At 37.9% G+C, this 21,850-nt stretch overlaps 1 protein-coding gene across 1 annotated transcript; it reads left to right on the top strand.

The window, feature by feature from the left end:
* The first annotated feature begins 4,491 nt into the window (after nucleotides 1-4,491).
* On the top strand, nucleotides 4,492-20,116 carry LOC140327174 (ADP-ribosyl cyclase/cyclic ADP-ribose hydrolase 1-like). The gene is made up of 8 exons (XM_072406419.1): nucleotides 4,492-4,984; nucleotides 6,358-6,487; nucleotides 7,967-8,102; nucleotides 11,723-11,805; nucleotides 12,533-12,609; nucleotides 14,617-14,709; nucleotides 16,545-16,631; nucleotides 18,431-20,116. The coding sequence occupies exons 1-8, from the start codon at nucleotides 4,788-4,790 to the stop codon at nucleotides 18,498-18,500; spliced, it is 873 nt and encodes a 290-aa protein (XP_072262520.1). The 5' UTR covers nucleotides 4,492-4,787; the 3' UTR covers nucleotides 18,501-20,116.
* Nucleotides 20,117-21,850: the final 1,734 nt, after the last annotated feature.

Here is a 21,850-nt window from a genome sequence, read left to right as displayed (position 1 = left end):
GTATGCTTCTAGATCGATCTACAACATTTTGCTTGGGTTTGCTTATCTTTGATAAGATTTAGCCATTTTACTGGGCCCTCAGTACCGCTAACATAAATTCATTACTTTGAAAATTATGGGCTCTGCTTTTAATTCTGGAGACAGTGCCTGGAGAAATTAAAATACATCGTTCTGTATCCTTATTCTATGCTAACGGTGGCAGCTCAGATCAGTGCTGTAACAATACAGGAAGCCACCAGTGGGTGTATATGCATAAAAGACATAAGTCCATTGCTTTATTGCTGTGTATTACAAGTGCCAAATAATTTTTTGATATAGCATCCACTGTGTAAATAAAAAAGTATTTACTATTTAAATTATTAAATTGTTAATGGAAAGGTTAATTGGCCACTAACTTTCCATCCCCATGGTCAATAGCATAACAATAATAATAGGAGCCCATAGTGCTTTATTTGGGACCTGAGGGTGGGATGGGCACCTCATTAAGTAGACTGTTGATGCAAACTAGACTTTGAAGTCTTCAGTCTAGAAGATGCATAGGAAGAGTCTGTATTAGGTTTATGAGCATGTCACAATGTAAAATGCATATTAATAAAGGAGGTTTCCAAACATTTGTCAAGGCATCGTGGGCCAAAACAAATGCAAGGACCTAACAACAATAACTGTATAGATTTAAATATAAAACAATCTTTGACCTGAAAAAGCTCACTTTATATTCAGGTCACACCACTGGATGGCACTGCATCCTCATGTAAAAATGTGTAACAAATTATTGGCATCTGAAATAATATTGAATATTGTTACATATATTTACATGAGGACACAGCACCATCTACTGGTGGCCAAGACCATTTGAGAGCTAGTGAGCCATCATACCACAAAATACTTTAGCTGTAAAAATGACTGAGCTCATGTGATTTTTGTATATATTGTATGTATTACTGTTTTAAATGTTACCAGTGACAACTGCATTTTGTGCCTTAGGTTTATACTTAGGTATATAGATTTTCCTGTTTTTTTTTTCAGGTAAAATTTTTTTTTTATGTTTATATTTAGATTGATTTATATTCTAGTATATAGTGTAGTTTGCTCTAGCCTAAACCTAATTGTCCTATAAACAAAACATTTATATAAAAAATCTACATAAACATTTAAAGATAAAATCCAAAAATTTCAGAATAACCCCAGTGACAAACCTCTCAGTGTCGCATCTACCAGGAGGCCCCTTAGTGACATGCTGCACAATGACAGTCTCTTCCATTGATCGACTTCTCAGTGACTATATCATGTATCTGGTAGATACCTGAGTTGAGAGCATTTCTGGCCTAAGTGAACTTGGAATGGGGATGGATACATGAGGGTACCAGAGGAGCATGAATGGTAATGATGAATTAACCAAGGTTGATAACAAGAAGAAGCACTGATCAGGAAGCAGAAACATGTCAAGAGTAGTGTTGGTTGAATATCTCACTATTCGATTCAACAGCTATTCGATATTGTTCGGGTGATTGAACGTTGAATTTGAACACTATTAAAGTCAATGGGGGGAAAATTTGGGTTATTTTTGGGGACTGTGTGAAACTGCAAGAGCAATCGGGAGCGGAGCTGTCAGCTCCGCTCCCCTGATTGCTCTTGCAGCCCCAGCGTAACTATAGTATGTGTTCTTGGACAGAGATTCTCCATCTCCCCATCCAGTCACCTCTAGTGCTCTGTGATTGGCTGGGGAAAGGAAAATCCTGATGACGCTTGAGCTGTCATCAGGGTTTATCTTTCTCCAGCCAATCACAGAGAACATCCATATATTACATACCTTGTAAACTATAAAACAAACTATATTGTGTAAAACTGCTTTTCTTGAGAAAAGAAAAAAAACCTCTTGCAAAACCTCACATGATATAGTAGTCTCACAGCTCATCCCAGGATAAAATTGCTTGTAAATGAAGTTAAAGAAATGGTGAGTGAATTGGGATATGGAAGAAGTTTGAGCAAAAAACAAATACTTCCCTGCTTTGGAGCTGTCAATATTTCCTCAATGTTGTTGGCAGCCACAATGTCTAGGAATGGATATCTAAGAACCAACTGTTATAGACAATTCTTCAGCTTTATTTAAATGCCTTTAAAGTACGTCTGCATCTATTTTGTGACCACAGAAGACAGCTATAAATTGGTTTATAGTTTTTATTTACATGTCTGCAACAATGTTAAGGTTAATAGCCCGACCAGCCTGTGTGACAGGTTTAAGCACTGTTGAGTAGGTAGAAATTATAAGATAATATAAGGTGAAAAAAATTTGGTGTACTTGACGCACACTGCAGCTAATATGTATTCTGACCAGTTTTTCCTGCTGCTGTGGATGGATACAGGCTCAAGGCAGACCTTTTATGTAAAAAAAATATTTGGTATTTGGTAATTGTAAAATTCCTGCCCTTCTTTAAGTGTTTTTTAATTATTAACTAGTAACCATTATTGTTTTACTTTTTCAATATTTTTTTTTCCTGGATGGCTTATACCAGTGGTCTCCAACCTTTTTGGACCCAGGGACCACTAAATTTACCGGCTCCGGACCACGCATGCATCGGGGAGCCGGGTGTCATTCAAAGGAGAAGAAACTTCCCCCAGAGTGACGTCATTGTAGTATAAAAGGTTCCATGTTTACCACAACACACTGACTATGGAAAAAAGCAGCATCTCACCTGGCTCTCCACTTCACTCCATCCATCTCCTTCACTGGCTTGTGCTTCCTTTTCCATATTTTACGGCCAGGTGGTGATATGGAGGTATGGTGGTATGGAATGCCTGGCTACTACAGCTTTAAGGGGACAACAATCTTTAAACATGCTTGTGTTGAAGAGAAAGCCGCAGATGGGGGTGTGGGGGAAAGTACCCCCTCTTGCCCCCCCAGACACCAAATATATTGTCTTATGTATTGTACCTGATGATCCTGCAGTCTCCTGCAGATCCTGCAAGTCTCAATACTCACTTAAACTGGATCTTTTATGATCCTTTCCTCCTTTCCAACGATAAGAACCGCAAGATGCATGAACAAGTGCTGTATGTACATACAGCACCGTTCTGCTCTATGGAGGGAAAACGACGGAGCGGCACCCTGCTGCGCTCTCTCCCCTTCACTTGCATTAGGATCGCTCATCAATCATCGTCTGTGGATCTGCCAGGATGGATCCACGGACGATGAACGACGAGCGCTGTACAGATGCCAGATTCTCGCCTGATATCTGCCCTGAGCCGATTATCGGGCAAGAAAAATTTGACGTGTGTACGTAGCTTTACTGTGTCCCAAAGCAGAAGAAATGTTACAGTTTGTGGCATTCCCATAATCCCAGCATAGATCCACTACAAATATGTTTGCAACACTCATCACTGAATAATTGACAGTGGCTCTAAGAGGGACATTTAGACAGAAAGGGATATTCACTTGGATATAGATATATGGATATAGTACACACAAAAACTGGAAGGTGCTTGATTTGGCCTGGGAGATGTACACAGCACTAGGACAAGCAAAGCAACCAAAGAAAATTTGGATTTACCACAATAATGGGGCACTGAATGCTAAATAAGTCTCTTTTCAACTAACGATATGCAGTTTTAGGTAGGTAACAATTTTAGTTGTACTTTCAATAATGACTATTGTTACACAACCCAAGAGAGCCCTGCAAAGAAATTCAGTATACAAGATCAAACCCTTAAGGATTATATCTGATCCCTGCCATCACCAAGAATACATTTTGCAAATTGACAAAATAAAAGAAAAGTGTACTTTATAAAGAATCCATCATAGGCTGGGGATACTCCAATAAAAGTCTATGATTATGTTAGTGTTGGATTCTCACATTTGCAGTCAATTCAGGCATGTTGCATTTTCTATATCGCCTATTTAATATTAATCGTAGTAGAGCGGAAGGAAAACCAAGAATTAGGCATGGACACCAAAAAACAGTGCTAGTTACAATGGCAAGGAGATCCCCAGAGTAAAATAGATATAAGATACCAGAGGAGACAGCCTATCAGACAGTAAACCCAACTGATGTTATTTCTTTTCTTTAGGTGAAAAAATATAAAACAATCATATACTACTCGAACAATGTTTAGAGTTTAGTAATGACTTACAACATTGCAAATGAACTTGACTTAGAATTATTTCTATCTAAATTAATAGGTCATATTCAGAACAACTATTGCCATTACTACTTACTGTAGATGGAGAATATTAGTTCTAGGGCCATTATTTGGGGTAACATCACCATGATGTGCTGTAAAGTTTTTCAAGTGTTCCTATGAACAATATTGTGTATAACACTTTTCTGGTGCACACACTTTCAAAGCTTGATAAATCTATTATCTTCTCAACACATTCTCAACACTTAACATATTTTACTCTGGAAAAATGGATGGGGCATAACTAAATATATAGGTTTCTCAAATATTAAACAACAAAGTACAAGTTCTTTGCTTTCAGAAAAAGGTTTTAAGTATTTAAGTAATGCTCTGGTCCTGAACCAGTTAAATCGTAAACACGGGGTAAATAAAGTTTGTTGGATGTTTCACATTTTTTTCTCATTTAGAAACTTTTTGACATGCTGGGAGAGTCTGCCCTTTCAAAATTTCACAAAAGACCTGTCTGTATAAGCTGTGTGAGTAGGAGGGATGACTAAACAGAATATAAATTCACCAGCAGTCTGTTTCTAGCGTGTCTGGCTGTTCATACAGGAGTGTATAGCACACCCAAGACACTGAACCCTAATTAAAAGACTAATAGACAAGGAAGGATGAGCAGACGTCTATGGACAAGGAGCATACTTGTCCTTGCAGTTATAATAATGACATCCTGTCTCGCTGATGCTGAGGCAGGGAGTTTTATAAAAGTACCAAAGAAAAAATACAAAGGACCAGGAACCACAGCAAATCTGAAAAGCATTATTATAGGACGATGCTACCACTACATGTCTTTGTATCCAGCCATTGGGTGAGTTCATCTGATTTCTTTATAATTTTATTGAATTGGTATCATTATTAGCTGTTCAAGTTTTTTCGTTTTTGGGCAGGGCAGGGCATCAAAAACTGCAATAGATGTTTTGGTAAAATTAATAGGATGGAATGTCACTGTTGCTCACTATAAAACTTTTTATTGTGTTGAAATTGGTAATGCAACAGTAAGCAATAGACGTGTACAAATAAGGTCAAAGATGCTTTCCATTTAAAGGTGTAAGGATCTAGTGAATTGAAACTGTAATAATAAAGTTAGCAGAACAGCTACATTATTTGTGTGCATTTGATGAGTACTCTTTAAACCAAAGTTTCTCAACCAGGATTTTATGGAACCTAAGGGTTCCTCCAGAGGTTGCCAGGGGTTCCTTGAGCCATGAGATATTTGTGCCTTCCAGGTCAGTTTAACTGACACTGATGATCTTTTTGACCATTTGTAAGGATGATAATGTAGGAGACATTCCCAATGATCACAACACTAAAATGCTGTGGGTTGTGCATATAGGTATTATAGCAGGGGTTCCCTAGGACCTAAAATTTTCAAGGGTTCCCCAATATTAAAAAGGTTGAAAAACACTGATTTAACCCCTTGAAAGAGATTGCATTTACATTATAGCCCCAATTTACCTATTAGCCCTGCCTTGACAATATTTGATGTTAGTTATTTGGTAATAATTAAATATTTATTTCCAATAAAGAAAACAAGCCAAGCAAGGGGGCAATACCTCAATAAGATACTTAAGATTCATCAGCGATCTAACTACACACAGATTATCTATGTTCATATGACCATTAATTATTTAAATTAAAATCTTGTTTTCCAATAATAAAGCAACACATGCTAGAGTGTCAGTATTGCAATGTAGCCTCCAAAAAAGGTGAATATGCATTCCAAAATGGAAAATTAAACTTAAAAAACAGCCTCTAGCAGTTGCTCAATAACTGGTATCAGGCTGCCATCTTCCATACTCTACACTTGAAGGCACAAAATAAAGTTCAGAATAAAGGAGAAAGGGGTGGAAGTCGATACTTAACTGCCTAGTAGGTGGGTAAGCAAGGTGACTAAGGGGTTAGAACCATTGATATATATATATATATATATATATATATATATATTCTAAATTTGGTGTCCAGCAATGAACCTGATTTATAAAAGGTCTACAAGGCTGGAGAGGATATACTTTCATCAGTGAACTTGGGTGATCCAGCAAACCTGGATCCTTAGGGAAAGTGAGTTCCCTAATTTAGGTTAAAAGATAATTATTTGTTTATGAATTGCTCATATGATGATAGATTATACATTTATTCTATATGCAGAATCATAAAATCATCTATTTATGTCTCCTCCCTAAGGATGAAGGACTGCAGTAGAATATGGCAAGAATTAACAGAAGCCGTATTTAGGAAAGACCCATGTAATATCACTGAGGAAGATTACAAAAAATTAGGTGAAGTGGCTGCACAGACAATACCATGTGATAAGGTAAATATTTATATATTTCAATCATCTTTTAAATTCACGTAAGTTTGGGAGAGTTACGCTGCGTACACACGTGCAATTTTTGTCGTTGAAAAGGATCTTTCACGATCCTTTCCAACGACAAAGAACTACCCGATGCATGAACGGTGCTGTACATACAGCACCGTTCTGCTCTATGGAGAGGGGAGGAGGAGAGCGACGGAGCGTCACCCTGCTGCGCGCTCTCCCCCTTCCCTTGCATTAGGATCGGTCGTCGTTCATCGTTCGTGGATCCGCCATAACGGATCCACGGACGATGAACAACGCCGACTGTACACACGCCAGATTCTCGCCCGTATCTGGCCGATGCCGATTATCGGGCGAGAAAAATCTGACGTGTGTACGCATCTTAAATCTCTTGTAGATCTCTTGTATCTCTTTGTTAAAACAGATACATCTGAAAACTAATACTAAGCTTTTTGACCATTGCATCCCAGTACATAGTTACTGACCATGTTTGGCATGTTTAGACAATTTTCTTTAAAAAAATAAATAAAAAAAAAAAGACAATGCTGACTCCACCCTTATTATTAGGCTCTGTACAATATTGCAAAGCCCAACAACTTAGCAAAACACACAGCAGATTAAGTTATTAAAATTTTGACAGGTTTATTAGCAGCAGGAAATAAAGTGTTGTGAGAAATGAAGGGACCTAAATCCCTGCTGCTCCTTTTAGGGTCCACAGGTGTCTAAAATCTTACCTAGATGATCTGTTACAGTGTAATTAAGAGAAAGACACAATATACCAACATAAACCTCATTTTAAGAAACAAAGTGTACAAACAAAGTGCACGCTCCTAATTTTCATTAATACATTTTGCTTTATAATGTCCTAATCCGAAAATTGAAAACGCTGTAAGACATTCTTCTGGAGACCTGGACCAGTGGTCACCAACCTTTTGGATGTCACATACCACTAATTTCATGGACTCCAGACTGCAAATGCATGGGGAGCCGTGTGTCACTCAAAGGGGAAGAAAATTCCCCCAGACTGTCTTTACGATGCCAGAATCTGCCCATTCTCCTATCGAGTCTAGAGACACAACCCGCCTTCCGCCCTAAGCCTGCGATCCATACAGAGGACATGGTCCATGACTCTGGCTGCTGCCTCCCCCAGTGGGGTCCCTCTCCTGACCCCACTAGGGGGTGCACCGGTCAGAGCTGCAGACCACCGGTTGGCGACCGCTGATCTAGAAGAATGATAAATAGGCACAGAGGCAACTAGTTCCAAAAATAGGCCAGTCTCTGTAAATTAGGGACAGAAGGGAGCTATGGCTAACAAACTTAATAATCTAGTATTCCCATGGCTTCCCCAAAAAAGCTCCCTACTTAGCACAGAATACACGAGCACCTGAAACCACTTTAGTCCAGTCATTACAAACATGGAATTATGCAATGTATGAGTCTTCCAATGTTAAATAAATATGTTATGTTTTATTCAAGTCTCTTCTGTGGAGTAGAACAAATCAACTTGTTCATCGCTACACAAAAGCCACTGAAGATTTTATGACCCTGGAGGACACATTCCTGGGCTTCCTATTTAATGGACTTACATGGTGTGGGAAGCCAGTTACACCAGGTAAACTTTTAGTGAATGAAACAATAGATTGTTTTTAATTTTTTAATTCATGCTAAAATATAGGCTATGTTATGGGGAAAGTAACAGTAGCAGAGGTATAACTTCATAGATTTCAAGAATGGAGGCACCCAAATCCTGGAATGTCCAGTGGCTGTCTCTCCAATTCTCCATCTGTCACTCTTGGATGGGCTGACCCTCAAAATATATCAAAAGAAATAGGATTGTATAGAAAATATGTAAAAGGTTACCAGTGTTTACAAAGAAGTTCATTGTAGGGTTGTAAAGCACAAATAAAAGTTGCAGAGTATGCTGTTTCAGTATACAGATAAAAGGCCCCTGAAAGCTTTCTGCTCTTTGGATTGAAGCTTTATTTTGTTTTTCCTGTAACTGATCTTATATTGTCATCAGCCGAATGAAACAATCCAGTGAATAAGACGCTACATTTTTCTCTTACAGGCAGAGCTTTATGGTATGATGCTGGCATTTCCTTTCATTGTGTTTGTGTGTAATATAGCCATTTCATTTTTATATTAAATTGCCTATTCTAACTAAAGAACTCTGGAGGGGGAAAAAAAAAGGATTGGTACCATTCTTACATCGTATGGAACACATCTGCAGTGGAAGAATAAGTTCTACATTGACAGAAACATGTCCACAGAGATACTACCAGTCTCACAGTGACACTAGCAGAAACACATGACTAGGGTAGTGCGGATCCCATGCCCCCGCTCCGTTCTTCTTCCCCCCCTTCATTCACTCCTTCCTCCACCGATAATTACCCCTCTCTCTATACTTGAATCATTTCTTAATCTACCTTTACTTACCCTGTTTCCCCGATTATAAGGCACTGTCTTATATTTTTTGAAATGCCAAAATATGCCATAGGTCTTATTTTCAAGGGATGTTTTATTTTTCCATGAAGAAGACTACAGTACACATTTATTGTTGAAAGTCACTCATGATCACTCATGTTCCATTGATTGTCCCCTTCTGATCACTCATGTGCCGTTCATATTCCCCTTTGATCACTCTATTCCATTGATTGTCCCCTTCTGATCACTCCATGCAATGATTGTCCCCTTCTGATCACTCTGTGCAATGACTGTCCCCTTCTGATCACTCTATGCAATGACTGTCCCCTTCTGATCACTCTATGCAATGATTGTCCCCTTCTGATCACTCTATGCAATGACTGTCCCCTTCTGATCTCTATGCAATGATTGTCCCCTTCTGATCACTCTATGCCATTGATTGTCCCCTTCTGATCACTCTATGCAATGATTGTCCCCTTCTGATCACTTACCGGTAATTAAGTGTAGGGATCTCCGTTAGGGCAGGGATCTCCGTTAGGGCAGGGATCAGCAGCTTGCTTCCTGGTGCAGAATGCCGGCTTGTTACTTTCAGTTTCACTCTGCACTGCAGCCAGGAGCAGACACGTGCTGCAGCCAGCATCAAGGAGACACACACAGGATCAAATATCGGGGGATGTCTTATTCACGGGTGAGTGTCTTATTTTAATTATTTTTTCAAAAATCGGGGGTGGCTTATTTAATGGGGATGTCTTAATATCAGGGAAACACGGTAGTAATCTCCCCCATTCTTACCCCCTTCCCCTGAATCAAAACACAACACCTTTTTGGACTTAAAAGTGGCTGGCAAGCAGCCGTTTATTTATACACAACAAATAATTTAACATTACATTTGCATAAATGACCATAAATACAAAATAACCATAAATAATATTAATTAACCATAAATACCATAAATAACATACATAACAATAATAATAACCTTAAAACTGTAAATAGCTATAAATAACTATAAATAACTGTGATTATTAACCTTTTTAATAACTCCCAACATTTCAAAATATTAACACCCCCTAAACTTTAGACTATCCTTTTAGTCTACTTCCATTAGTTATTTATTCGGGTTGCAGGTCTTGGAAGGTAAAGCCCGCCTCCAGTTACAATAGCTGCAACCCACCATAACCACCGTTATGGCCCCAGGCCCAACCCTGCCTCAGGGGCCCACCCAAACCAACTTAAAGGGACACTCCACCACCCGAGATGCCCTTTCACCACCGAATTACCACAGGGCACTTACCTTCCCCCAGACCCCAACTGCCAATATACTAACTCGTCTAGAGTCCAGGGAGGTGGGCGCTAATTTGTTTCCTGTAAAAAACCTATTTTTCCTGAGACAACTTTCGACACAGCCCCCCCTATATCTGTGCACTTACTCCACCCCCACCCCCCCTTTCATCCTTGGCTAGGCAGCCCCTTACACCCCTGTCATGAAGGCCCTGCTCTTTTTTTGCTGTGGGCCTTTCTTTATCATTGATACAAGAGGTTGTGTGGCAACACTGGAAGAAACATGTTCCCAGAGAGAAAATCCATTCCACTGTGATAATACATTCCACTATTTCCATCCAAAACAAGTGAGATTTAATAAAACTCCAAGGAGAGTCCCAAATCAGCTTTAACTATAGTGTGACTACCAAATATTCCATGGGATCTGACAGCTTTGACATTCAACAAATGTAATTTGGCAGTGTCACCTGCATTGGGTCTGATTAATTAAAGCTCTCCAAGGCTGGAGAGGATACGCTTTTATTAGTGAAGCTGGGTGATCCAGCAAACCTGGAATGGACCTAGTATAGGATTGAAAACATTTGCTAACAAATAGCAAATTACTTTTAAGAAATCCATTCCAGGTTTGCTGGATCACCCAGCTTCACTGGTGGAAGTGTATCCTCTCCAGGCTTAGGAGAGCTTTAATACATCAGACCCATTGACAGAACTGGTATGGGAAGAAATTGTCTTGAAGGGAAGATATTGATTTATTAAACAGCTAATATTTTCTGTATACCTGATGTTGAACTAATTTACTTCTGTGCCACTAAGCTAAAAATAAAAGCAAAGAATGTCTGAAAGTCTAAATCTCATTCTGAAAAATGAAAGCCCAAAGTCATCAATCTGAAAGTCAGACAGAGTTTGCTGCACCCAGCAAGGTGTGGGCGCACTTTTCATACCTTGTCATTGTGACTATGCAGACATTGGGATATATGGGATATATAAGTGCATCAGGAGATCCCCTCCAGTGGTTTTATTCATGTGTTTCTATCTATGTTTGTTTGCCATTGGCACTGCTGCATGCCACCTGGGGCCTTCGGAGCATCACTTGATAATTCCTAGCGTTATTCCTGGCAGAATTATTTTCTTTGGCTTCATTAAATAATAATTCATCTTCCTTTCACATACTCCATGTTTTCGTAGTGTTGGTAATGTCTAAATTATATCTAGATTTTTAGCCACATCTAAAAACAATTTTCTTTTTATTAGAAAGTTATCTATGAGGTTTGATCAGTTTTAGAAGTCATAGTTTTTATTTAGTCCTTGCTCTGCATTCTGTATTTTTTTAACACTAAAAGTCTCTAGCAGAGCAGACTTTCCCTACCAGAACTGTAGGCCAGAGCATAGAAGTAGAATTTTTATACCCCATAGTAAAGATCACCAAACGTCATGGAGCCGTGTAAAAAGCACAGTGCTATATCTGTCTACTTGGTACACGAATACAGTAATTACTTGCTGCTTATGAATATATATCATTTATTTCAGGAATGAACTATAATTCCTGCCCTGCATGGAATGAATGCAGCAACAATTCTCTATTGTCTTTCTGGAAGATAGCCTCTGCTATGGTATGTGAAATGAGTGCGTGTATACATTGTAGTTAAACTACTAAAAAACTGCTTCCATGATATATATATATTTGTATGTGAAGGTATATTTTGCAAACTTCAGAAAGAAACTATAGCTGGTAAAACATTATTGTGTGTATCTTCTGCTACTGTCATTTTTAAACTTGTTCATGCACAAAATACAGGTGAGAATAAAATAGATATACCTAAAAGTACTGCATTAAAGGAGAAAGAAATGGCAATAATAGCAACTAATACTTTATTGGAACAAAGATTAACAATGACCTTATGCATAATAACAATTGTTAGGAGATAACAATTCTTTTGAGGAAAACATCATATCTTTACAGAAATATTTGCCTGAAATTACTTTTCCAAATAAACTTGAAATTAATTTTTGAACATGCATGATTTATCCAATGAAATTTGACTAAATCAATCCTATCTTTCCGATGTGTCAATTTAGTCTAGAAGGAGATAGTTTGAACACTATGAAGATATTAAACAGTGACAACTAAATACATTTGCATGATACTACTTGCAGTATGCATAATATTAGTTCAATAGTTCAATAAAACTACACAATGGCTTCAGTCCCACCTAAATTTATTATATACTAATATGTACAAGGACAGCTAAAAAAAAAGAAATGAAAGCTCGGGAGAACAAAATAAAGCTCTATTTTTAATAACCTGGATTATTCTTATTTGTCTTGTTTTTCCTGTAGTTTGCTCAAACATCTTGTGGAATAGTAAATGTGATGCTGAATGGTTCTGCAGATGGTGCCATCGCCAGAAAAGAGAGGTGATGAGCTACTTTGTCTTTTCTTCTTTGGAAAATACTCATCATTTATGCCTGTAACAAAAGGCTGGAACCAAGTTTTGCTATTATGTATATTGTCTGTATTGTATTGGTCTGTAGTAGTTATAAGCATGGTAAAGGCACAGTATAGCAGTAAAGTGCATGTGGGTGTATGTAGATGTATGGGGAGGGAAGTTATGTAAATTGAAATACAATCTGTCTTAATACATTAAATATTGGAAAAAATGTTCTACATACAATGACCTATTACTTGCTTCTTTACAAGTTATGCACAGTTCATTAAGTAGAGTGTAGTCTAGTAATACTAATAAGGGATAAAAAGCAGAAGAAAACATTTCTTTCTAACTACCAAAATGAGCATGGGTGAATCATTAGTGTACCTTTCTCCCAGCCCCCACTTGCAGTGCCTAGGCAAGGGTGATGTCCTAGGAAGTAGTCCTCGTCTTACAAGTAGATGCAACCAAACTGATGTTGCCTGATTGTGCAAAGTAGGTCCCATTACCTTGGATCTACTCGGACTGATGGTGATATTACTACAAGCAGTGTAGAAGCAAGGAGAAAGGTAAGTATGACAATATGTTTTTTCATTTATATATTTTTCTACAGCTGGTCAAGATGGAGGAGAAGGAGGCCCTCATAAGATAAGCTGACCTTGCATGTTTTGCATCCACTTTAACACTGAATTGTGGAAAGCCTTTAAAAGGAAACATTTACCATGAATTTGGATCAAGTCAGTCTTCAAAGAGGAGGCAGTGTTTATAGATGAATTGTCCCAATATCAAAAGTTCTTCCAATTTTAGAGAAATTACAACTTCATGTGGCTCCAACAGATCCTTGCAAAACTAAACCTGCAGCTTGTCTGTATGGTTCTCTTTTCACCCTACCATGCTGTAGTTAGTTTTAAATCATACAAAAATAGATGAAGCCCCACAGCCCTATGCTCCCTACAGATGTAATTCAACTCTTCTTGCATTAACTGGGGGTATGCCTAAAAAACTCTATCATTTAAAACTGCATCACAAAATATATTTAAAAAGTAAATATTTTATAAAATGTCACTAGAAAGCTAAAAATCATACCATTTTTACCCCTCTTCCTTTTATTTCTTCTCTTATTAGAGAAAAATAAGTCCTGCCATTGCTTACCACTGCAAATACCAGCTGCCTGGTTGTTGTGCTGAACTCTTTCTTTAGTATTCTGCACATATTTTCAGTTACTTAGAAAAACCATTATAATAATAATATCACAATACTTTCATTTCTTAATTCTGCATTTATTTTCCAGGTCATGGTTTAAAGAACTGGAATTAGCTGTCCAAAAAAAATTGCCAATATTGGCACTTTCCCAAGCAAACAACCTCTGTATATCTGACATATAGTAACTGGTTTATGTGACTTGACGTACATCCTATTATACCAATTGTCTGATTAACAAGGAAACTGGTTTTGTTAGCGTTTACTATTTAAAACAACTTGACTGCACAAATAAATATATGGGTGAAGGAGATACCATAGATAAATACATGGAAAGAAAGAAAATTTAATCTCACCTTATTGTTGAACTGGCTGTTTTTGTGAAATAATGCACATGCAGGAGTGTATGTCTGAGCCTGAGCTCCTTGGGTGACTTTGAATCATTACAATAATAGAAAAGTTTTTTTACCTCCACTTGGCTGGTTTTAGACAAAATGGAGCCCTGAAGAAATATGAAGTGAAGGGGCCTAAATACACATCATTCCAGGTCACTGCACACCCTCCCATTCTGTCAATTGGGGCCCGGGAGAAAGTGATGGCAGTAGGGCCTTAGCTCGGTTTTTCCCTATCCAAAACCAACGCTTACAATAAGCTTAAGTTAAACAAAAATTGTTGTTAAAAAATGATTGTGTGTACAAACAAAAATATTAAAAACGGTGGAAATAATGGGGAAACTCTTAGCTTTTCACTCTTGAAATTGAAATTGATAAAACATTTTCCTTTATTATTTTTCTAGTATTCTAAGGACAGTGGAAATACCCAGAATGAACCCAGATAAAGTATCTGAAGTGAGGCTTTGGGTCATTGATGACATTCATGGTCAAGACAAGTAAGTAAGATGTACTAACAATGCATTGTTTCATATTTTATTGTAAAACAGCCCGGTAGCAGAATTTATCAGTTGTAATAAAAAGAAAAATATGATAATGTTTTAAGCAGCACTCAGGTTAGCACTCTGGCCTTTGAAGTGCTGGGTCCCAGGTTCTAATCTAGGCCAGGACTCTATCTGCATGGACTCTATCTGCATGGAGTTTGCAGGTTCTCCCTGTGTTTGTGTGGGTTTTCCTCCTACATACCAAAAACATGCAGTTAGGTTAATTAGCTTCCCAAAATTGTCCTTAGAGTGTATAAATGACAAATAACTATGGTAGGTACATTAGATTGTGAGCTCCTTTGAGGGACAGCTAGTGACATCACTATTGACGTTGTACAGTGCTGAGTAATATGTCAGCGCTATATAAATACTGTGTAATATTAATAATTTACTGTTTATGCACATATAAAGCTTGGATTTGTACCAAAGCTGGCCATAGACTAGCCATACATAGACTAGTCATGAGTTGGCAGTCAAATGACAACTGACCCCCAGGCATCTGAACCAGCTAACATCAAATCAAAATGGTTTGCTTGGAAAATTATTTCTGCTTAGCTCTATAGTTGCTACCAATCAGTGGTGGATATTACCAAAAGTGAATCCCTGTGCAGAACTGACTTGGGGCCCCTCAAGGAACTGACTTGTCCTATAGGGGCCTCCTGTGTGGAATGTCCGTGGCCCTTGTGCAGCAGTAAACTTTCCCTCCTTTCCACAACTGCTAACAATGCTTCAAATGTTGTAATTTCCAGTGAAAACAGCAATCAGAAAGGAGCAAATAACCTGACTATTGATTGTTGCCCATCATGAGCCTTAACCAGCTAAATCTGGGGGTGCTTCAAAGGCATGAAATCCCTGCCAAGTGTAATCTAATAGTATATATGGTACCCCTTTCCAGCAAAAACAATCATCCATAGGCCTTTAGAAATTTAGGACATTTGTGCAATGGGGCAAGGGAGAATCAAGGGGGAGTTAGACATACAGATAACAATTGAGAGGAATAGAGTTGGGTATGGGGCTTTTTTTGGATTAGGAAAGTGGGTACAGCAACCATGCACCGTTATCTGGCTTACTATGGCAAAACCAGATTTGGGTGGGCTCCAAGCCTTTTTCTCAAAGAGATTGAGGTAGTGAAATGCAACCAACATGACCAATTTTCCTTACGAATGTTATCAAATGCTCTTATCTTCTCCATTCTCATATTATCATTGACCCTAGCTAACCAATTTGCCAAGGAAGGGGGCAATAACTATTTCCAGAAAAGCATGTTAAGTCAGTGTGCCACCGCAAACAAGTGGTAGTACAATGATTTTTTATGGGTGGTTGGGGAACTTGGGATCTTGGGATGACTATCGATAATAACTCAATGTCAGGGGAGGGATAGGTACAGAATATGAATCTTAACATACAGAAAAGATCTCTTGCCAGTAAGGATGCAGAACTGGACAAGTCCACCAGACTGTGTGTAGCTATGTGCCCTCTTCTCTGTCACACCTCCACTGGGTTCTGGGTACAGAGGGAAAAGGGATCTGATGTAGAGTAACTGGATCCCTGTACCATTGGCATAGGATCCTGTAATTTTTCTCCTGCCACAAACTGACTTACTGACTATGCGTTACATCAAAGGCAGTTTGCCAGTCCAGCTCTGCAACCCCATGTCCAAAATCTCTGTGCCAGTCTTTGACAGTCAGAACAATTAGAGATGAGTGCAGGTTAGTCCTTAAAGTAACTTAATCCAGACTTTATTAGCTCAATTATTCAACAAACAATTTTTCCCGTTCTCAATATTTTAGAAATTCGTGCAACAGTGAGTCATTACTGGAGCTTCAACAGTACATTGAAGAGCACAACCTGAATTATTCCTGCATTGACAACTATAAGTGAGTACATTTCTATAGCTTTGAATTCTAATTCAAACACACGTTTATTATACACTTGTAATACAATTATGTGAGTTGACTTACCTGCCAGATAATTTTGTAATTCTTTTTAGTTATTCTTGTGATGCTGACTTCTCTGCAGGCAGCATAGCCGCCAAGTAACTGACTTGCTGCCAGTCCTTGTTTCCACTGAATTTAAGCAATACAGTTTATACTTTGGCTCACCCAATTCTTCTAATTGTATAGGAATTACAAATCCAGTTAAACAATACAGCTTGGACTTTGTCTCACCTCAACCTATGTATTAAGAATCTCAAAATAAGTTAAGCAATATAACTGGGTTTATGGTATACCTCTGGCCTGCTGATTGAATAGCAATGAGAATCACTTAACTGATGAGGTTGTCACTTTGTCCCCTCTTAAATCAGCTTTATTATATCAAGGCCATATTGGCACATATTGGCACACACAATGTTACCCCTCTCAGTCTGTTGTGCAGGGGATTTTGGAAAGCAAATAATATAATATGACAGTTACTGGTGCATATACTAGATTTAAAATATATATATTATATTAAGTGCGTAATTAATTGTAATTGTAATCTTTTACTATCTGTCTACAGTTTAGTTTTAAAGTAGGAAGAATGTGCATTTTGCAGTTTTAGAGTCTTTCCTCCTAAAACATGACACTGCACAGTGATACTTCCAGCTTCACTTCTTACTTCTGGACTTACTCCCTGCTCCCAACTGCTTCATACCAAGAGAACACAACGCATCGCAGGCTCAGAGTGGCCCGGTTCTGGTATAATGACGTCACTCTGGGGGAAGTTTATTGTGACACATAAGCATGGGTGTAGTGGGGCAGGCACACCATGAATAGTAACGTACCCCCTTTCTTTATTTTCATGACTACTCCCCTGCTCCAGACATACCCATCAGACCATTCTAAAAACATGGCCTGTACTGAGGTGGGAAAAGAAGGCCCAACCAGATCCTTCCCTTTTATCTTGGAGTCTGGGCCCTGCAGAAAGCTAATCAAACAGCAACTATTGTTCACTAAACAAAATTTCCTCGGCCTAAAGCAGGGGGAGGAATGTATCTGCCACCCATGACCCACCCCTAGAGTCTTGTACAGGCATCTGTTTAAAAATGTTTTCACCCAAAATTTACACATTTGTTATATTTCACTTTGGCTTTTACTCATGACTTATACATGTTTCTTTTTGAATGCAAAGTCTAAATTTTGGGTAAAAGTGGGGTGAATCACATACAATAATACAATATATTTATAAATTAATGCCAAAGACTTTTAATTTTGATATTTTATTATAATGAAACAAGATTTCAGTTAACCTATTATTATTTATTTATATAAAATCCTGTTATGAAAAGACACAATAGTTATCTTTGATATACACAGAGCCTTCTGAATGATTATAAGCAGTAATGGATGCCAATGGAGCCCAATCATCACCTAATTGTTGTAACATTTCTTCTGCTTATCAAAGCCATTTTTATCCTAAAGACAGCAGGGAAAGAATAAAGTAATAATTACATTAGGCAGCTGATTTTTTCTTCTCTTTTTTTCTTTTCCTTTTTTTCCTATTTTCCCTAGCAGTACATTAGCTGATAATTTAAATATGTCATTCTATGGCTACTGAGAACCACAAGCTTGTATTATTAAATTAAACTATTCAAAAGACAGACAGGGTAATTTGTTTGTAGACAACACACTTACAATTGATAATTATAATTCCAATCTGTGATCTATAATCTATTGTGTTATATTTTTGCCAACAGGCCGGTACAAGCTCTGCAGTGTGTGGAGAACCCTGATCATCATGCCTGCAACCAATGCAGTAGACCATAATATAAAGCATCATTCAAGATATTTCTCTTTCAGCAATGAGAAACTATATAAAATATTTGGGATATTTGTTACAGGATACAGAATATGACCCGATCAGAGTTCCTAGCATGCATACATATGTGTGCTAGAGTAAATGTAGTTTTATAGTAAATCTCCAGCTTTAACTTTTTTTATATTAATATAGAGAATAGAGAAAAGAACCTCTGTCAAAGTTTAAAACACAAGTGAACTTTTGATGATATATACCCTTACCCACCTTTCTTTGGCTCACATAAATCAATTCAGCGACATTTTCGCAGAAAAGGGGCACTTTACTGTTAATCAATTAAAACCACTGCCAATTTTTACAGAGCTGTATCATCTGACAAAGTACCTAAGCAGGACTGCCATCAGACATTTCTGGGCCCCATACTAGGTAAACTTCCTGGTCCTCCCTGCCCCATGTATAAACGTTCCAGCATTGCAAAAGTCAGGCTCTTTTGATTGGGGCTTGATACAGAAATACCCCTTGTCCCCCCAATTTCAGCCCTGTACCCCGGTAACTTACCACCATAAAAGGTTCACCATAAAAGTTCAAGATAAAAATTATCCATCCATCTACACCGCTGGTTGCGCCGGCACAATGAGAGCTCATAGATAGATATTTACCATTTTCCTATACTGGCAGTGAAGATTGGATGTAAGCATAAGTTTATGGTAGTTCTATGTTCTTTTATGTCAGAAGAGTGGCGGGTCAGGAAGATGTTTGAGGTTTCTGTAACTTGAGTTCCATGTTTGCCATTTGCCACCGTTACCTTACCAAATATCTCCCTCCAATACCTCCCCTAACAACCAATAGCCAATGAGAATGCAGTCTGCCGTATACTTTGTACAGTCTCATTTGTCTGAGGACCCCTTATCAAACAATTGACAATTTAAATGAACTATTTTTAAATCATAAATTAAGTTTTACTCCCCTTATTTCCAATCAATAGAGAAACAATACTTTTGAAAAAAGTAAGGATGGGTTATCACTTGCTATATTATGCTATATTAGAATTTATGTAGCTTTGGTAATTTAGTGACACCAACAGGGATTGAAATAGAGGGACAGTGTACCAGCAAAGCAAACAAATGCCCACTGCAGCTAACATGTAGTCTGCTGCATTCTGCAATATGTCCACTAGATGGCAGAAAATGCAACGTTTTTTATCTAACTTTTTTGTTGACATTGTTAAAGAAAAAATAAATCTTTTGCAAACTTTCACAAGCTATTCTAAGTTAAGGAATTTGCCTAATTTAATTATACACAATACAAAATCATTACAGCCTCAAAACATGAGACCTACAAGTATGATGTTGGGAAGTGTTTCTGCATTATAGTTGGGCTTGATTTTTTTAAGAGAGAGATCCAGCAAAACTGGAGCGGATCTGATCCAGGACTAAAAACATTTGCCAAATAATAACAAATGATTTTTTGAAAGAAGTCAATTCCAGGTTTGCTGTATTACCCAGGTTCTACTTTCATAGTCTTTGTCAGATCTGGGAGAGCGTTGACAAATCAGGCCCAATGTCTTCCTATGTTTTAGCCTTGCAAACCTTGAAGCCAGCATAGTGCATTAAAGTAATAATTTTTATTATGTGTGTTGTTTTTACTTTATGTTTATCTGTGTATTTACTGTTAATTGATTAAAACCATCCTGCCACTGGCCAATTTTTACAGCGCTGTATCATCTGATGACAATTTTAGCTCACAAAAGCAACCTGAACCTTCTGAAAATTGGTGAACACCACGATAATTATTTGATCAACAAGAATATGAACTCTTCGACAATATCTATGCAGCAAAAATACAACAAGCATGAAAATGACCTCCAAAGTAAATGCTACCATAACAAAAGATTTGTCATATAATACGATTTCCATACTATTAGCTCAATCTGCACCTTTTCATAACAGGTTTGGTTAAACAACACTATTCTTGTTTGGTTATGCCTGTAGCCTTTACAGAATACTTTGCATCACGAGAAGCGCTTGAACAACGGCCCGCGGGTCTGTCTACACTTATTTGCAGTTCCCTGTGGCATTTATTTAAATTGTCATTAGCTTGTCTGCATGACTAGAAGAACATTTTTTTCTAACATCTAAAGTTAGTAGAAAAGATGCATCAAAAATCACCAGCTCCACCCAATATCAGGATTAGTCCTGTTTGAAAACTTTCATTACATTCGGTCTCTTCTCACAATGTAAAGGGAGAGCTACAGGTATAATAAAACATCTGAACATAAGAAATAATTTCCTTAGAACATAGTAGGTAAAACTTTTTTTTTATTAGTTTTTATGACTGTATCTGATCATTGATGCAAGATTATTGCTCCGGAAGCTGTGTGTTTGCATTCATGTTCCACACCAGTGCTGGCATTTTAGGTCCACAATGCTCCTTTATTCCCCCAAGCCTAAGGAGATAATGGGCCTGATGTTTTAAAGTTCCCAAGGCTGGAGAGAATACACTTTCATCAGTGAAGCTCTGGGTGATCCAGCAAACCTGGAATGGATATGGTCAAGGATTCAAAACATTTGCTAGCAAATAGACTTTAATGAAATTCATTCCAAATTTGCTGGATCACCCATCTTCACTAATGAAAGTGTATCCTCTAAGACCCTATGTAAGAGCTCTCCCAAACATGACACAAGACAAATATTATCAATAAAGTAACTTACAATCTATTAATGTAAAAGAGTATTGTACTCACGCATTACTCTAATAGCTGGGGGGTGTTCCTTTCTAGGAGATGAGAAGCTTGCCTTTTCCCACAATGGTAGAATTTATTAAAATAACATATATTTGCAGAGTTAATTTAAAGTTTTTGCCAAGATCTTGTATTAATGATGGGAGAATCAGACTGTGTAAAGTCTTCTCAAGCACATCCAACAGATTCTCAATCAGGTTAAGCCTTGGACTCTCTGGTGGCCAATCCTTGTGTGAAAATCATGTCGCGTGTTCACTGAACCACTCTTTCACAATTTGAGTACGTTGAACCCTGGCAAAATATGTTTAGGAGAAATTTCTTTTGATTTCCTGTTGTGTATTTAGGAGAGTAGGTGAAGGGAAATTTCCCTACTATGGTGTAGGCTCAACAAAAAAAACACTGGTATGGGGTTTAACACTTCTGTCTACAAAGTTAAGCTAAATTGTGATTGGACACTTTAAAACAGGCCCTCCACCATCTCTACTCCTGCCCCAAGGGTCACATACAGACTGGACATATCTTCTTTAGTTACTCATCATCCTGATCATCAGGATGGGTAAAAATCATGTGATTTTGGGAAATCCTTGAGAAATCTTCATTTTTGAGTTTCACCAGGACATA

The sequence above is a fragment of the Pyxicephalus adspersus genome, chromosome 3 (assembly GCF_032062135.1).
Source record: "Pyxicephalus adspersus chromosome 3, UCB_Pads_2.0, whole genome shotgun sequence".
In the NCBI taxonomy this organism is placed as follows: Eukaryota; Metazoa; Chordata; class Amphibia; order Anura; family Pyxicephalidae; genus Pyxicephalus; species Pyxicephalus adspersus.
Note: the sequence above shows the minus strand (reverse complement) of the source record. Positions and strands in the feature narration are given on the sequence as shown.